The sequence below is a fragment of the Rhineura floridana genome, chromosome 8 (assembly GCF_030035675.1).
Source record: "Rhineura floridana isolate rRhiFlo1 chromosome 8, rRhiFlo1.hap2, whole genome shotgun sequence".
Taxonomy (NCBI): Eukaryota; Metazoa; Chordata; class Lepidosauria; order Squamata; family Rhineuridae; genus Rhineura; species Rhineura floridana.
The window spans coordinates 98,597,858-98,612,139 of NC_084487.1; the positions used below are offsets into that span (position 1 = coordinate 98,597,858).

At 40.6% G+C, this 14,282-nt stretch overlaps 1 protein-coding gene across 1 annotated transcript in view; it reads left to right on the forward strand.

Moving 5' to 3' along the window:
• TTLL8 (tubulin tyrosine ligase like 8) overlaps positions 1-14,282 on the forward strand; it is a 46,188-nt gene that overhangs the window by 15,472 nt on the left and 16,434 nt on the right. The window contains exons 5-8 of the mRNA XM_061582759.1: positions 395-462; positions 2,045-2,173; positions 6,547-6,661; positions 10,973-11,098. Coding sequence (XP_061438743.1) covers positions 395-462; positions 2,045-2,173; positions 6,547-6,661; positions 10,973-11,098 — 438 coding nt within the window. The remainder of the gene's footprint in view (positions 1-394; positions 463-2,044; positions 2,174-6,546; positions 6,662-10,972; positions 11,099-14,282) is intronic.

Below are 14,282 nucleotides of genomic sequence, written 5' to 3' on the forward strand. Positions count from 1 at the left end.
AACTCCATCTGAGATGGGAACATTATTTGAGGCACTTTCAGAGATGTGGTTCCAACTAATTTACACACCTGGTCCAGCAGCTGATGTATCAATATTAGTTTATTTATTATTATTTATTTATTACATTTATATTCCACCTTCCTTTCATCATAAAACCTAAGGAGGCATCCATGCAGCTCCCAGGCATTCTCCCATCCAGGCACTGACCAGACCCAGACCTGCTTAGCTTCAGCAAGGTGGTAGCCTCATGTGCCTTCAGACCATACCTTGGGATAGTTGAATCTTGCAGTATTATATTATTCATAGCAGTTATTTTTAGTTTAATTTGCCTTTTGACTTCTTTGAACGCAACATACTGATTCCTGTTCTGTTATTTTGCATGCTTTTCTTAAAGAAAGCAAAACGGCCTTGCGTGAAGAGGAAAGTCATCTTAACAATTCATATGACATCCATGATATAATGGTAAGATTACTGAAGTAGCAACTGTTCTGATGATGTTCAGGTTCAGGAATCCTTGTCAAATATCATGGGAACACCAACAAAATGTTGCAGTATGGAGTGCTGCTCAGGATTCCATTCTCCTTCCCCTGGTTTTCCATGTATCCCTCCAAAGTTAGATAACATTCCATGGCTGTGGAGCATGCCCAGTCCTTATTGGGCTGTTTTTGAGGGTTTCCCCTCTTCTGAATGGCCCCCAAGATGTTTTGTACTTCTGCAAACTTGGTATTCCCCCAAGCCTGCAAAGCCAGCACAGCTAATCATGGAGAGATATAGTAAGGATCCTTCTCTACGGATGGGTGCGCCAACTTCATAAGAAACTTTAATTACTTCAATACTCATGGCATACTGACAATTCTCTCATGGCATGCTAATGTGCCCCAAAATATGGGGCCAAGCTACATGTGACATTTGTCACATGCTTAAATCAGTATGTTTCACCTAGATATGCTTATTTTGGAGAAAAAGCTGTGGTGGTACAAATAGCACCTTTGGGGGCAAATTGCAGCGCAGTAGAGGTCACTCTGCAACAGAAAACCAATGTGAGGCTATGAGCTGGATTGGAAGCAGGCTCCAAATTAGGGTCTCCACCTGCTTTTTCTCCAAGATAAAAATGGCTAGATTAAACATGCTTGTATAAGCATATCTCTAATGCCACATGTAGTTTGGCCCACCAATATATAATTACTGATTCCCAAGCTGTGCTTTACAGCACAGTCTTGTGCATTTATTCCAAAGTCATGCTGCGCTCAGTGGCACTCCTAGGCATATGTGCCTAAGGTTAGCAGCCTAAGAATACATATTCATTGACTGTGACCACCCTGTATCCTTCTTGGGCACTTTACCTCCACATAATTGCTGTAGTGTTCTAAATCATGCAGGGAACCTACCCATGTGGAGAAGGCTTCTCTCTTCAGATCCAAAGTGTGGAGGGCTGCAGGGCCAGGAAAAGGGGACACAATGGCAGGGCAGGGGTAGCTAGTGTAACCCACTCTCCCCCTAATTGCATGAGTCACTGAATAGTTGAATGGGGCTAATCTCTGCAGTGAATCTGACTCACCGCCTCTGCAACCATGTTTTCAGTCTAGCTATGACATGACACTTTGGTTAAGTAGAACAGCTTTCACGGACCAGTTACCATGAGGCAAGTTTTCTGGTCAAATGGAAGCTATTGGGATTTAGCTGAATGCTGATTTTGTTTCATTGGACTGAGAAGGACAGTCCAAAAGAAATGAATTCCTTAATAATGATTTTTTTAATAGCAGCAAAATTGTGTGGGTGCTTAAATGGAAAAAACTCACAAGTTCCATCTGTATGGGGCAAATTAACTGATTTGATTCATAGGAAAAATGGTAGTTGGAGTGTATAAACAGTATAACCTCAAATGATCACTGACTTGCTTTTTAGATACTGCACAAATAGGAGGCCCCCTACAATGAAATAATGTTTTCTGTTTTGACTGTAAAGCAGATGAGTAGCTAAATAGGATGGGTGAATTAGATAGCGTTTTCTAGGTGGAATCATAATACAATCTTCTTTGGGCCAGTCTAGGTTGGTAAGAAATGAAGAAACCTCCTTTTACTGGACTATAAAAAAGGATGCGGTTGATTACTATAATCTCCACATTGATCAGATGCTGAACCATTATGCGAGAACTGGCTCCTTTACAACCAAAGTAAGCATTGTAAACAGTGGGAAGGCTAACCTATCAGCACAGTAGTGGGCACCTTCTTCAGCCTGGTATGCTAGACTCCCTAAATTCAAGCTGCCTGGGAGCCAGTGTGGTATCCCATCCTTGGCAACCATGGCATCATATTCCAAATTGGAGCTTGAAGAACCAACCTAGCAGACACTATCCTGTCAGAAAGTGGAATATTACCCTAGAACAGGAGTTCTCAAACTGTGATCCGTGGACCACCAGTGGTCCATGAGCTTCATTCAGGTGGTCTGAGGCATAACCACATTAAGTATTCATGTTGGTTTTTAATTGTATTTTTACTGCTTCTTTCATTTCTTTTATCTGCATTTTATTGTATTAAAATTTGCATTCCATAGAATTCAAATTGCAATACAATAAAATGCAATATATAAGAAATTAAAGAAGCAATAAAAATACAATAAAGAATCATGTGGCACCTAGCACAGCCAATTACAATTGCTACAATAGACAGAAAAATCATTAAGTGATTTGCCAAGACTGACAGCAATTTTCAAGGGGTCTGTAAGGAAAAAGATTGGGAACTGCTGCACAGGCCTACAAGGCGATTTCTTATTTCCTAATAGGATTGGAGAGAGCCTGCTAGCTAACAAGTTTTGCCTTGTGCTCTGTTTTTCTCCTGTTCAGCATCATCCCCTCAGTCTAGGAAGTGGTGCTGTCCAGGCCAAAAGCATGTTTTGACGATGCAGAGGAAGGAATTAGACCAAGACACACTCTCAATGGGAAGGGCTGGTTAACAGGAAGTACCTTTTGACATCTAAGGTGCTGCAAGGATAAAGTGGAATGGAGTGGGGGATGACAAATGGCCATTCCATTTTAGTTTGTGCTCTGCAAGTATGTAGGTGGAAGAATACAATGGGTGGTATTCAGTGTTAATCCTACTCAGAGTAGACTCATTGAAATAAATGAACCAAAGTTAGTCATTTAATTTTAATGGGCCTATTCTGAGTGGGACTAGTATTGAATAGTACCCAATCGTTCTTAATGGGATGAAAGAAGAGGTTCTTACCAGGTTTTTTTCTTGTAAACAATGTTGATCAGTAATAATCACTTTAAGAAAACAAAGGTCAGACGATTATGACTTTCTTTGTTCCCTAATCATCAACAAGGCTGAACTTGTTGTTGTCAGTGTCTGACAAAATGGGTGGATTTTTGGAATTTTTAAAATAACCAATGTGAGAGATAGAAAGGTACGTAAAGCACAAATCTTGCTACAAGACTGCTTTCCTTGTATAGAAAATCCCACTTGCCTAAATAAAAGTTGATTTCTTTACAACACTGATTTCAGAACCATGTATAAGTTGGGTCTTGATCTGGGACTCTAGCTTGGAAACTGGTGGCTTGCATGCAGTACTACAGTGTTGTCAGAGGAAGGAGCTATTGGCTTTCTCACTGCTGTGTCATACCACCACCACTGCAGATTGCCAGAGGGTACATTGTAGCTACCAATTCAGCAAGTATCAAGTGACATAAATGTCCAATAGGATTCTGCTAAATCTTATAAGCTGCTGACTCTGGTCTGCCTCCTCACTATTGAGCCACTTGTGAGTGAGGAACTAGCCCAGACTGAGGGCTGGTTCACATGGGAGCTAAACAACGGATTAAAGACACAGCTTTATCCATCACGATAGATTTGGAATGTTCACACTATCTTCCAATTCGGTGTTTTCCACTATCTTCCATAAGAACATAAGAAGAGCCTGCTGGATCAGGCCAGTGGCCCATCTAGTCCAGCATCCTGTTCTCACAGTGGCCAACCAGGTGCCTGGGGGAAGCCCGCAAGCAGGACCCGAGTGCAAGAACACTCTCCCCTCCTGAGGCTTCCGGCAACTGGTTTTCAGAAGCATGCTGCCTCTGACTAGGGTGGCAGAGCACAGCCATCATGGCTAGTAGCCATTGATAGCCCTGTCCTCCATGAATTTGTCTAATCTTCTTTTCAAGCCATCCAAGCTGGTGGCCAATCCACTGTTTTGGAAAGGTTTAGTATCACTGTTTCCTTGTGGTCCCACACTCAAATCTACATGTTTACTCCCTTCGGAGTATTGCTAATGGAGAAGAGGAGGGTTTTTTATTTCATTGTTTCTTGTCAATTGCAGACTGAAGCTGGGAGAGCTTGGGGATGCAATTGACATGAAAAACTTTTTTCTGTCAGTTTCATTTCCTCCTGACATATTTATAGCAAAACCCTTTTTTTATTAAGTACTTATGAAATTCAATTTTTAGTGGAAGAGTGTGTGTGTGTGTGTGCACGCCTTCTGTCACATCACTTGCACAATGCACAGGATTATTTTATAACAATCTCGGGATAGTAGCTCTATGTGGAGCCAGAACTTGCCTTTCTCTTCCGCAGTGTAAGGCCAATTATTATTCCCCTCCTCCTCCTGTTCTGCCTGCTCTCTCTCCACTCCTTTTCCCTTGGCCTTGCCCGGAAAGCAAAGTCTTAACTGTTGGTCCAACCCTGAAGTTTCCCTTTTCTCTTTCGATTATTGCTGATCTCTGGGAAAAGAACAGATGATGGGGGGGGGTGAGAGAGAGAGATCGAGATCAGCATGCGTTATGCATGTGTTATGCAAGTTGTTAGTTGTTATGCACTCTGGGCTGCCTCATTTCTATTGTGCCAGGGCATTGCTGCTGCCACCACCACAAGCTTCGCAGCCCAACATTCACTTCCTTCCTGCAGATTGGTGGCGCTGTGTGGGAAAGTCGCAGGGGTAGTTCAGCTTTGCTTTTGCAAAGCCTGAGGGAGTTAGGGTGGAAAGAGTTTGGTGTGTCAGTGATAGTAGTATTATGCACCAGTAACAAATCACTTCCTCCTGATGTGAGTTGGAAGTGGCTGTTTGAACAGCCAAGAAGAAAATTGAATTCATGGAGAGTTTAGTGGGCAGAGAAACGGGAGTATCTGAAGGTGACGATCCACCCTCCAGCAAAAAACATCGGAGCAAAGCACCTACATGGAGTAATGCTGCGAAGCACAGGCTGTTTTTCCTTCACTTTTTGCATTATCCCTGGATTGGTTTACTGCGGATTTAAAGGGAAAAACTACATCCTAGCTTCTCTTTGCCTGCAAAGTCATGTGAACCATGTCAATTAAATGGGGATGCAAGTAGCACCAATCTCACATTAAGTCGCCGTGTGAATCAACCATGAGTGAGCAGTTCTCTAAGATTAGGTAGAATCCTGTTGCTCCTTTATGTCACCTGTTCTTTACTGAATATCTCTAAACTTAATTGACTGTAGGGTTGCCAGTGAACCAGAATAAATGGCCTAGATGTTTTTGTGTGTATGTGTGTCATTTAAACATCTGGACTAGTACAGTCAGATTTTTTGGTTCCCCTGTGAGTGAAGCAGCTTGTGTCTCTTTCTCATCTGGGTCTTCCTTGGGATATCACAGAAGGCTGGGTTCAGGGATCAGGATCGACTATCCTGCCTCCCACTGTTGATGAATGTGCTGGGCACATGCTTGCCACACATGAGAAGGGGTCCTAGGCATGTACACCTAGAGCTCCTCCACACAACAGGGGATTGCTATTGGTGAAGGATTCATCCTTACGTGGATAATTGGTGCATTATTGGTAGGCATGGAAGGGTCTTTCTCATGCATGCTTAGGCTTGTAAGAAGGCAGCAATATCCATGCTGACCTGTATTTGTCACATTCAGCCCTGTTTCTGCAGTTCTTTTCCCACCAAATATTACATTATTTGTCTCACTCTCTGCTATTTAGCATAAGTTACGCAACCTAGGAAATTATTTATGTTTACTTACATATTGTGAAGGAAATGTCAGAGCAATGTTAAAAAAATAATTATGTATCATTTGTGAACTTAAAAATATGAACAACAATGTGAATGAATACCAAGCATATTCGCTTGACTGATTTCTGTTTCTGACCACAAACACACAAACTGCAACAATTTCTGCTTCCCTGTCCATTTTTGTTGGAATACTCTGATATCCCTATCCTGAATGCATGGCTTGGGACGGGGGTATGGTCACCTATAACCCTGCTTGCTCCTCAGCACAGGGGAGGTGTTTGTCTGACACCCCTATCATTATCCTGCTGAAACAAAGTAAGTCTGGCTGTGTAAACTATCTGGATGGAAATGACATGTCAGCCACTCTGAGCTCCTCTGAGAAAAAGCAGGTTAAAAATGTAATTTAAAAAATGAAGGCTCTTCTCTGGATGAGTAGCTTGACAGTGTACATTGTCTTTATGCACTGCGGGCGCAGGCAGAGTTGCTTTCTCAGAATCACATAATTCTGCCTTTTTCTTTTGACTTATGTGTGTGTGTTAAAACAACAACCACAGGAAATGTCCTTATTTTATTTAAAGATTGGACTTTGTTTGCACATGAGGAATTTGCCATGGTATGTGTCAGCCAACCCAAACTGTTTCTTCCCTCGATGTTATGGCATATGCATGGATGATGAGAAATTTGATTTTATTGGTGAGTTGCTTTAAATTTCTTTTGTTTCAGTTTTCGAAACATTGCATAATTTTAGGCTTGATATGCAGGACTATTTTAGATGTTTAGTTTTAAACATGCACTAGCTTATTTTGCTTTGTGGAGAATGCTCAACAATTCTTGCTGGCTGACCATGAACACAGTTGCAGAACTTAAGGTTGCCATAAACTTGTCACACTTAGGTCTGTGGCTTGGGACATGTATAATGTTCTGTCCAAACAAGCAAAAACGCCTAAATCATCTATTTGAAGGCAATTTTCTTAACACAATCTGCCGTAAGGTTGCAAAAAGTACTCTCATTACTGTGGAAATTACTGCCAACCTGACATTACTTCACTCACCAGCTATAACTAGAATCATAACGTGTGTGTGTGAGAGTGTGTGTGTGAGAGTGTGTGTGTGAGAGTGTGTGTGAGAGTGTGTGTGAGAGTGTGTGTGAGAGTGTGTGTGAGAGTGTGTGTGAGAGTGTGTGAGAGTGTGTGTGAGAGTGTGTGTGAGTGTGTGAGTGAGAGAGAGAAAGTGTGTGTGTGTGTGTGTGTGTGTGTGTTAGTTAAATATCTTGCTGGATGTGGGTGATGTCTTGGGCACTCCTGAAGTAACTTTTTGAATCCTGACCTACATGTGCACACAACTGGGTACACCTAGACCAGGGGCTGCCAACCTTTTTCAACCAGAGGGCGTATTAAAAGTTTTGAGACATTGCTGGGGGCACCAGTCACAAAATGGCTGTCATGAAGGAGTGGCATAACACAACTTTAGAGAGAAGTAATGGTGAAGCTTTCCCCTAATGGTATTTCCAAGCTAGAAGAGGCTTGACCTGTTGAATTTCAGCTTGCCATGCAGATGTTAAAGGCACAAGAACCCTGTTTTTTTCTAATGCCAAGCATAAATCAAAGCCTAGGCTGCCATCCTGTACTCACTTACCTGGAAGTAATCTCCATAAAACACTAAGGGACTTACTTCCGAGTAGACATGTATACCCTTGTACTGTAAGTTAACTATACCATGATTTCTCAATGGTCTTTACCTCCTGCTTCAGCACCTTAGACAGCTCTTTGAAAGAGCAGGTTCCACTGCCCCATTGGCATGGAGCCACCAGCTGCCACTGCCAATATCCCTAACCCAGAGCTTGGAAAAGTTACTTTTTTTGAACTACAACTCCCATCAGCCCCAGCCAGCATGGTCACTGGATTGGGTTGATAGGAGTTGTAGTTCAAAAAAGTAACTTTTCCAAGCTCTGCCCTAACCATACGTACATTCACACAAGCACTACTGGCCAGATAGGCTGTAATGTGTTGTAGAGACTGGATTATGGTGGTGCACTCACTGTTTCAACATAAGCGGTGACTGTAGATCTCCAATTTGCTTCTAGGTTTGGGGGGAGTTTTATATCTCAATGTCTTCACTGGGGCCCACTTTCTTCCATGGTTAACTCATCTCTGGCCATCAATACTTGATTACTTTATAGTTGATATTAAATGTTCTTAAACATTCTTCGCCTTTGTCAACACTCTGTCCTTCACATTTGCCACCAGTCTTTCTCCCACAGTCTCCAGTCCTGCTACCTAGAAAGAAATTCCATTGACACCCACAGGCTCACTGTTCCATTATTATTATAAGCAACTAGCTACTATTGGGACCTTGGCTAATTAGTAGGCTTTGTGGAACAAGCATTCATTCTGCATGCCTTGAAGACTGGCTATGTAAAAGCATTACACAGAAACAACAAAGAACCATATCTTTTTCCACTTCCATCATTTAGTATCTAAATGATTTATTAGTTCATTTAGATTCATTTAGTTCTTTCACCTAAAAATATAGAGGTGAAATATCAAAACCTAAGGCATAATACAAAATATGCAAGGTAGTACTATATGAAGGAATGCAGAAATATAGACAACATGGCTTTGGTTTGTGTCATTAGGAGATATTCTAGTTCCTTCTCACTGAAATAACAAATGTTGGAGACCATTATTTCCACATGCTGTGTAATGTCTAGTTTAATCAATGAGCTACAACAGCTTCTACACCATATGTAAGCTGACAGCATGTAACGCCTATGCAGAGCTTGGAAAAGTTACTTTTTTGAACTACAACTCCCATCAGCCCCAGCCAGCATAGCCACTAGATTGGGCTGGTGGGAATTGTAGTTCAAAAAAGTAACTTTTCCAAGCTCTGCGCCTATGTTAAAACATCTGCACTGGCTTCCCATATCCTGCCGGGCCAGATTGAAGGCTCCTGTGTTGATATACAAAGGCCTGAACACGTGGATCCAGGATACATTAAGAACTGCCTGTGCCCATCCCAGTCCGATCACTAAGATCATCCAGAGAAGTGCTGTTAGTTGTCTCCTGTGTTACAGAGGCCTCAGCCAGAAGTCAGGCATCTAACATTGCCAATCGCATGCAATGGAATGCTCTTTCAGCAGAGATTCGGCAGGCATCCTTGCTTTTGACTTTCAAAAGATTTTTTTGGGCTGACAGGCCTATGCAGCTGTTTAAAATATTTCTTGAGTAGCTAGTCATTTTAATGAGTTTTGTATTGCTTTTAAATGTTTTTATGTTATTGTTCACAGCCCTGATGTTTGTGAGATAATATAAATACTTTTTAGAAATAAATAAATAGAATGGCTGATGGCAGCTTTTAAAAAAATGCCATCATTAATACCTCAGCTAACAAATCCTCCAGGAAAGAAGCTCCTTTTAACTAAGTTTTTTTGGGGGGTGCATGGGGGACGTGGGGGGCGCACACTCTGACATAGTCAGAATGTGGTTCCTTGTTCATTAGATTGCGGCTGCTGCAGGGAGCTCTCTCACATGATGCTGGAATGACATTCCTTGCCAGGAAGCACAGGCACCTCTGCAGTAAACTGTGCTTCAGGTGCCCTGGAAGCACTGTTTACTCCAGTCTGCTCAAGTGTAGGGGAGGATGGCAAACACGCACGCACGCATGCACGTGCGCACACACACACACACACAGAGACTGATCACAGTGTGGTGGCGGTGGCTGCCCCTTGCCTACCTGCTCGAGTGTACAAAGCCTTCAAGTGGTCTGTACACAAGGCTTACCTGACCTGGTTGTTTCATTTCAGACACTCATATTGTTAGTTTTGAATAAAACGCTTGCTGACATATATTGAACTGCTCTTCTTTTTCATGGTATAGGAACTTATCCCTATTCTTTCCATGTTATTCCTACCTCTGGTACCAAAGTTTCTGTTAAAGAAGTAATGTCCAGGAACGCATGTACCTCCTTAACTGAGATATTACTGTACATGTTTGGAATTTGCTTAAATCTATATTCCTAGGAGTATTTCACAAACCTGTCAAAGGATAAATCAGAGCTTAATCAGTTAATTAATACACAGTATTTGTATGCTGCCTGATAAATGTGCTCTCTACTCATTTGTGCCAGGGCTTTCTGGAGCTTAGCCCTACAATCTGTTTTGTATGCCAGGGTCCCAACTTGACTATATGAAGTAAAAATAGATGGAAGTGTCATAGAACAGATGTGGAGGGTATTTTATTTCACCACTGAGTAACAATAGAGAATCTTCACACATCAGGGAAAAGAGAGAAGATCAGAAGCTGGCAGTGGCGGGTGGCAGGACGGTGACACTCACCTGAGCTCTTCTCACCAACATCACTTCAGCTTACTGAGAGGGAGACGCAGCAGCAAAGTTAGCATGGTGCAAATGCACCAGCAGAATAAATCCAGTGGTCCTGCTGATGAGTTTGCACTGTGCCAACCTTGTTGCTGCCTTGCATCGCCTCTTCTTGGTACGCCACAGTGATGTCAGTGATCGGAGGTCAGATAGGCACTGCTGCCCTGCTCCACAAACTGCTACTTGGAGAGTGGTGTGTCCAGAAAGACTGGAGCCCAGCATCATTTTCAATTTTAATTTTAAAACTTAAAATGAGCCATTAAGAGAAATAGTTGACGTTTTTGTATTCCAGAAGGCTTACTAACACACAGTTCTGGACTAGTACGTGGAATGAGGTTGGCAGTTGGTATCTGCCATTAAAGTTTCTTGTTTTGTTTTAATAAACACAATGTTGTTTCCTCACTTTTAATGAAAGGGTAATGCAGAAATGAAAATATCACATGCTGAGATAACATCTTTAGTAAGGCTGATAGCTTGCTCATAGTCTAAAATGATCAGCTGATGGGAGCTAATGGCAGAAGATGTTTTTTGGATGTTTTCACCAAATTCTTACAAAATTCCCCAGGGCTTTGCCATTTGATATGTGTGGTGTTTAATTGGACATCAAAATAATATGTCATTTATTTCAGATGACTTCAGGAAAACAGCAGCATGCTCCATAATCAAATGGGTTGTCAATTTACATATTTCTGGTGATAACTATAACTGGCCATGTAAAGAAAACACTAATAAAGACGATACAACTCAAATGAAAGGTATTGCTTAGATTTATTAATATTGCAAAAGATAAAAAAAGTTCATCTGATAGTGTTGGTGAGTGTAGGAGAAAACCCTACAAATTGCACAGTTTATAGACAAACTAAGATAAAAACTTAATTCAGTATTTTTGTGTTCTTATTTCAAATTTTGATTTAGACTAAGGTTGTTTCCAGATGACCTGCTTATGGAACAAATAATGCCCAAAGACGAGTTGCCTGTTGTTTAATTTTTAGTATATTTTTAGTATGAATTGGTAAATTTTTTAGGTTAATAAAAAGCATTTTCATATATCTTTGCTTTATATATGTTTTAAAGCATTGTATAATCTGAATCCACACACAAAGAGAAGCTCTCCGAACAGATGCCACTGATGAAGACTTGAATCAAGTCGAAACATGTTTGGCATATTTTGGCATATTTGGCATAGTATTTGAGATTTGTTGTGCATTTTATCTTTACATTTTATATTTCTGTATTTGTACACCTCTGCATTTTACTGATGTGTTGTCATTGGGAGTGTATGTATATTTTGTCTACAGAGCTAACAAATTACATCACACCCTGTGTAGTAAAGTGCATGTGCATTTGAAATTGGGCATTATTGTGTATACTGTCGGCTATTAGCCAAGACTATTTTTTCCACTATTTCTATATATTTTTTAGGATCATATCATGTCTGATTAGAACTTGACTTTCTTTGCTTTTCTTTATTTGGTCTTTGGTCAAGGATTATTTTCTCCACGTCAGGTTTCTGTTTATTGAGCTTTCATCCTAATTTGACCACAGTTTGTGAAGATGTTATGCCACATCCGCTGTTTATTATGCATTTGTTCTGATTGGTTTGTGGAAAGGTTATATGATATTGCATGAAGCAATAGTTTTTTGGAAACAGGTTTGTTGCACAAGAGCCCAAATCCACTTTGTTGCATGACCTGAATTTTCCGGCATGCGATTGAATCCCACCCAAAAAATAGTGACAGTCTGGAAGCAGCCACATCTACAGAAAATCTCATACGTTGCCTCTTTCAGAGAAGCTGAGTTGCAGTAATCTAAAATTCATGCACCCCAGCAAGCAAAGTCGCTTTTGTTATTATAACCCAAATGAAAGTCATGTGTGTGTTTTGAGGCACACATTGAGATCCTCCTTGAACAGGCCCCTTTAGCAGAGGGAAAAACTCTATGTGTGCCTGTCTGGACTGGAGTGAGACTGCTACAAGTATACAAACAATAATCCCCTTCACTTTGAGACTATAAACTTCAACAGAATAAATAAGTGTGTAAGTATATGCAGATTTTCCATTCTCCCTATGGGCTATTGTTTGTTGCTATAAAACTAAGATATCCAAAAAGGAAAATTAGCACATATGTCGATGAGAAAACATTGATATCATAGTGTTGGTTTCAGAGGAAAAGACATTTTTGATGGAACTGTTGTCTAGTTTTTGGACTATCGAAAGCTTTTATTTTAAACTACATAGTTTTTCTTTCTACCTATTTTACTATTTATTTATTACGGTTATATCCCACCTTTCCTCCATGGAGCTCAAAGTGGCATACATGGTTCTCCTCTTCCCCATTTTAAGACCCCCTGTGAGACTGGTTAGAATGAGAGAAGTGCCTGGCCCAAGACCACTCAGTGAGCTTCATGGCAATGTGGGAATTTGAACCCTAGTCTCCCAGTTCCTAGCCCGATGCTAGGAACTACCCTTCACTGGCTCTACTTTTGTGCTTTAGGGCCCATAACAAAAACTACAAATCCCATTATGCTCAGTTTGAAGTTTTTGTCTTTCTTGCAAAACTCCACATAAATACTCCTGGGGTATTTTGCATGTTATGCCTCTCCTGCTGCTGTTGAGGCATTTTTATTTTTATTTTACTGCTGCAGCTGCTGCTTCTGTGTGATGACATTATTGCATAACGGCAACACATCTTTTTAAAACAGCAAAATGCATCCAAAAATTTCGAAAAAGGAAGCAAAAAAGATCAAAAAGGTGGTGGCAGTTTCAGAAAAAAGTGAAAAAGAATCAAACTGGTAAGAGCAGTTTTGACACTGCCTTGGTTATAATAACATGAGATGTTACTGATCACAACGAGCGGCACAACACTAATATCTGTCTTCTATTTTTTCTTATTTAAAACATGTATAGGCCACTTTTCTGCCTAAAGGCAGCTGAGAACAAATTGTGTAAAATATTCTATACAAGACAGAACTAAAAAATAAATGCAAAAAAATCAGAGTATCTCCAAAACAATTTATAAACATGTAAAGGCCATCAATAAAATATTCAAAGATTATATAAGACCTGGATGTATAAAACATAAATATTTTTAAAAGCACCTAAAACATCTGACTTACACTGCAATCCAATACATGTCTACTCAAAAGTAAGCTCCACTGGGTTCAATGGGACTTACTCCCAGGTAAGAATGTACTGGACTACAGCCTTAAATGCCTGATAGTGCACCCTATGGAGGGTACACTATCATCTCGGCACCTTCTTACACATGTCTTGTAAGCCACTTATCTCACTTTTTAAGACAGGGTATCTGGAACAAGGTTGCCATAAGTAATCTTAATGTACTGGCCAGTTCATATGGGAGCAGGTAGTCATTAAGGCATCCTGGTCCCAGATAATATTTACATCTTTCTAAGAGCCAGCACTTGGAAAAGAAAGTGCTAGGTTATTTAAGCACTAGCACAATGTGATAAATTCTATATTTTACTGACAGATACTTGCTCACAAGGGCATCATATTATTAGGATACTTTCCCATGAATGAGAAACCTAAAAAGTGGGCACCATGTAGTGTGAGAGAGGCTGATTATTTTTTAAAAAACAAAACATTAAAAACATATGATGTGTCTGCCCGTGTGTCAAAATGGGGGATTTAAAGTATTTCCCCACATGCCAGAAATTTGAAATTTAGAAGGCACACAATACCAGATAGAATTTTAATGAAAGTCTCACAATGGGACATTTCTATACTTAAGTAAAAAACTAGTACATAAAGTTGAAGGCAATGAAACTTGTGTGCTCCATCATAAAGCAGGCCCAGGTTACATGTAGGATGGAATGTTAGAACTCTGACTGAGACTTCTGTTGTCCCTTCACACACTTGACTGGACAATACATTTGCTGCATGATTGCCTATCCTGTGTTCGTTTTGCAACGTGATTATC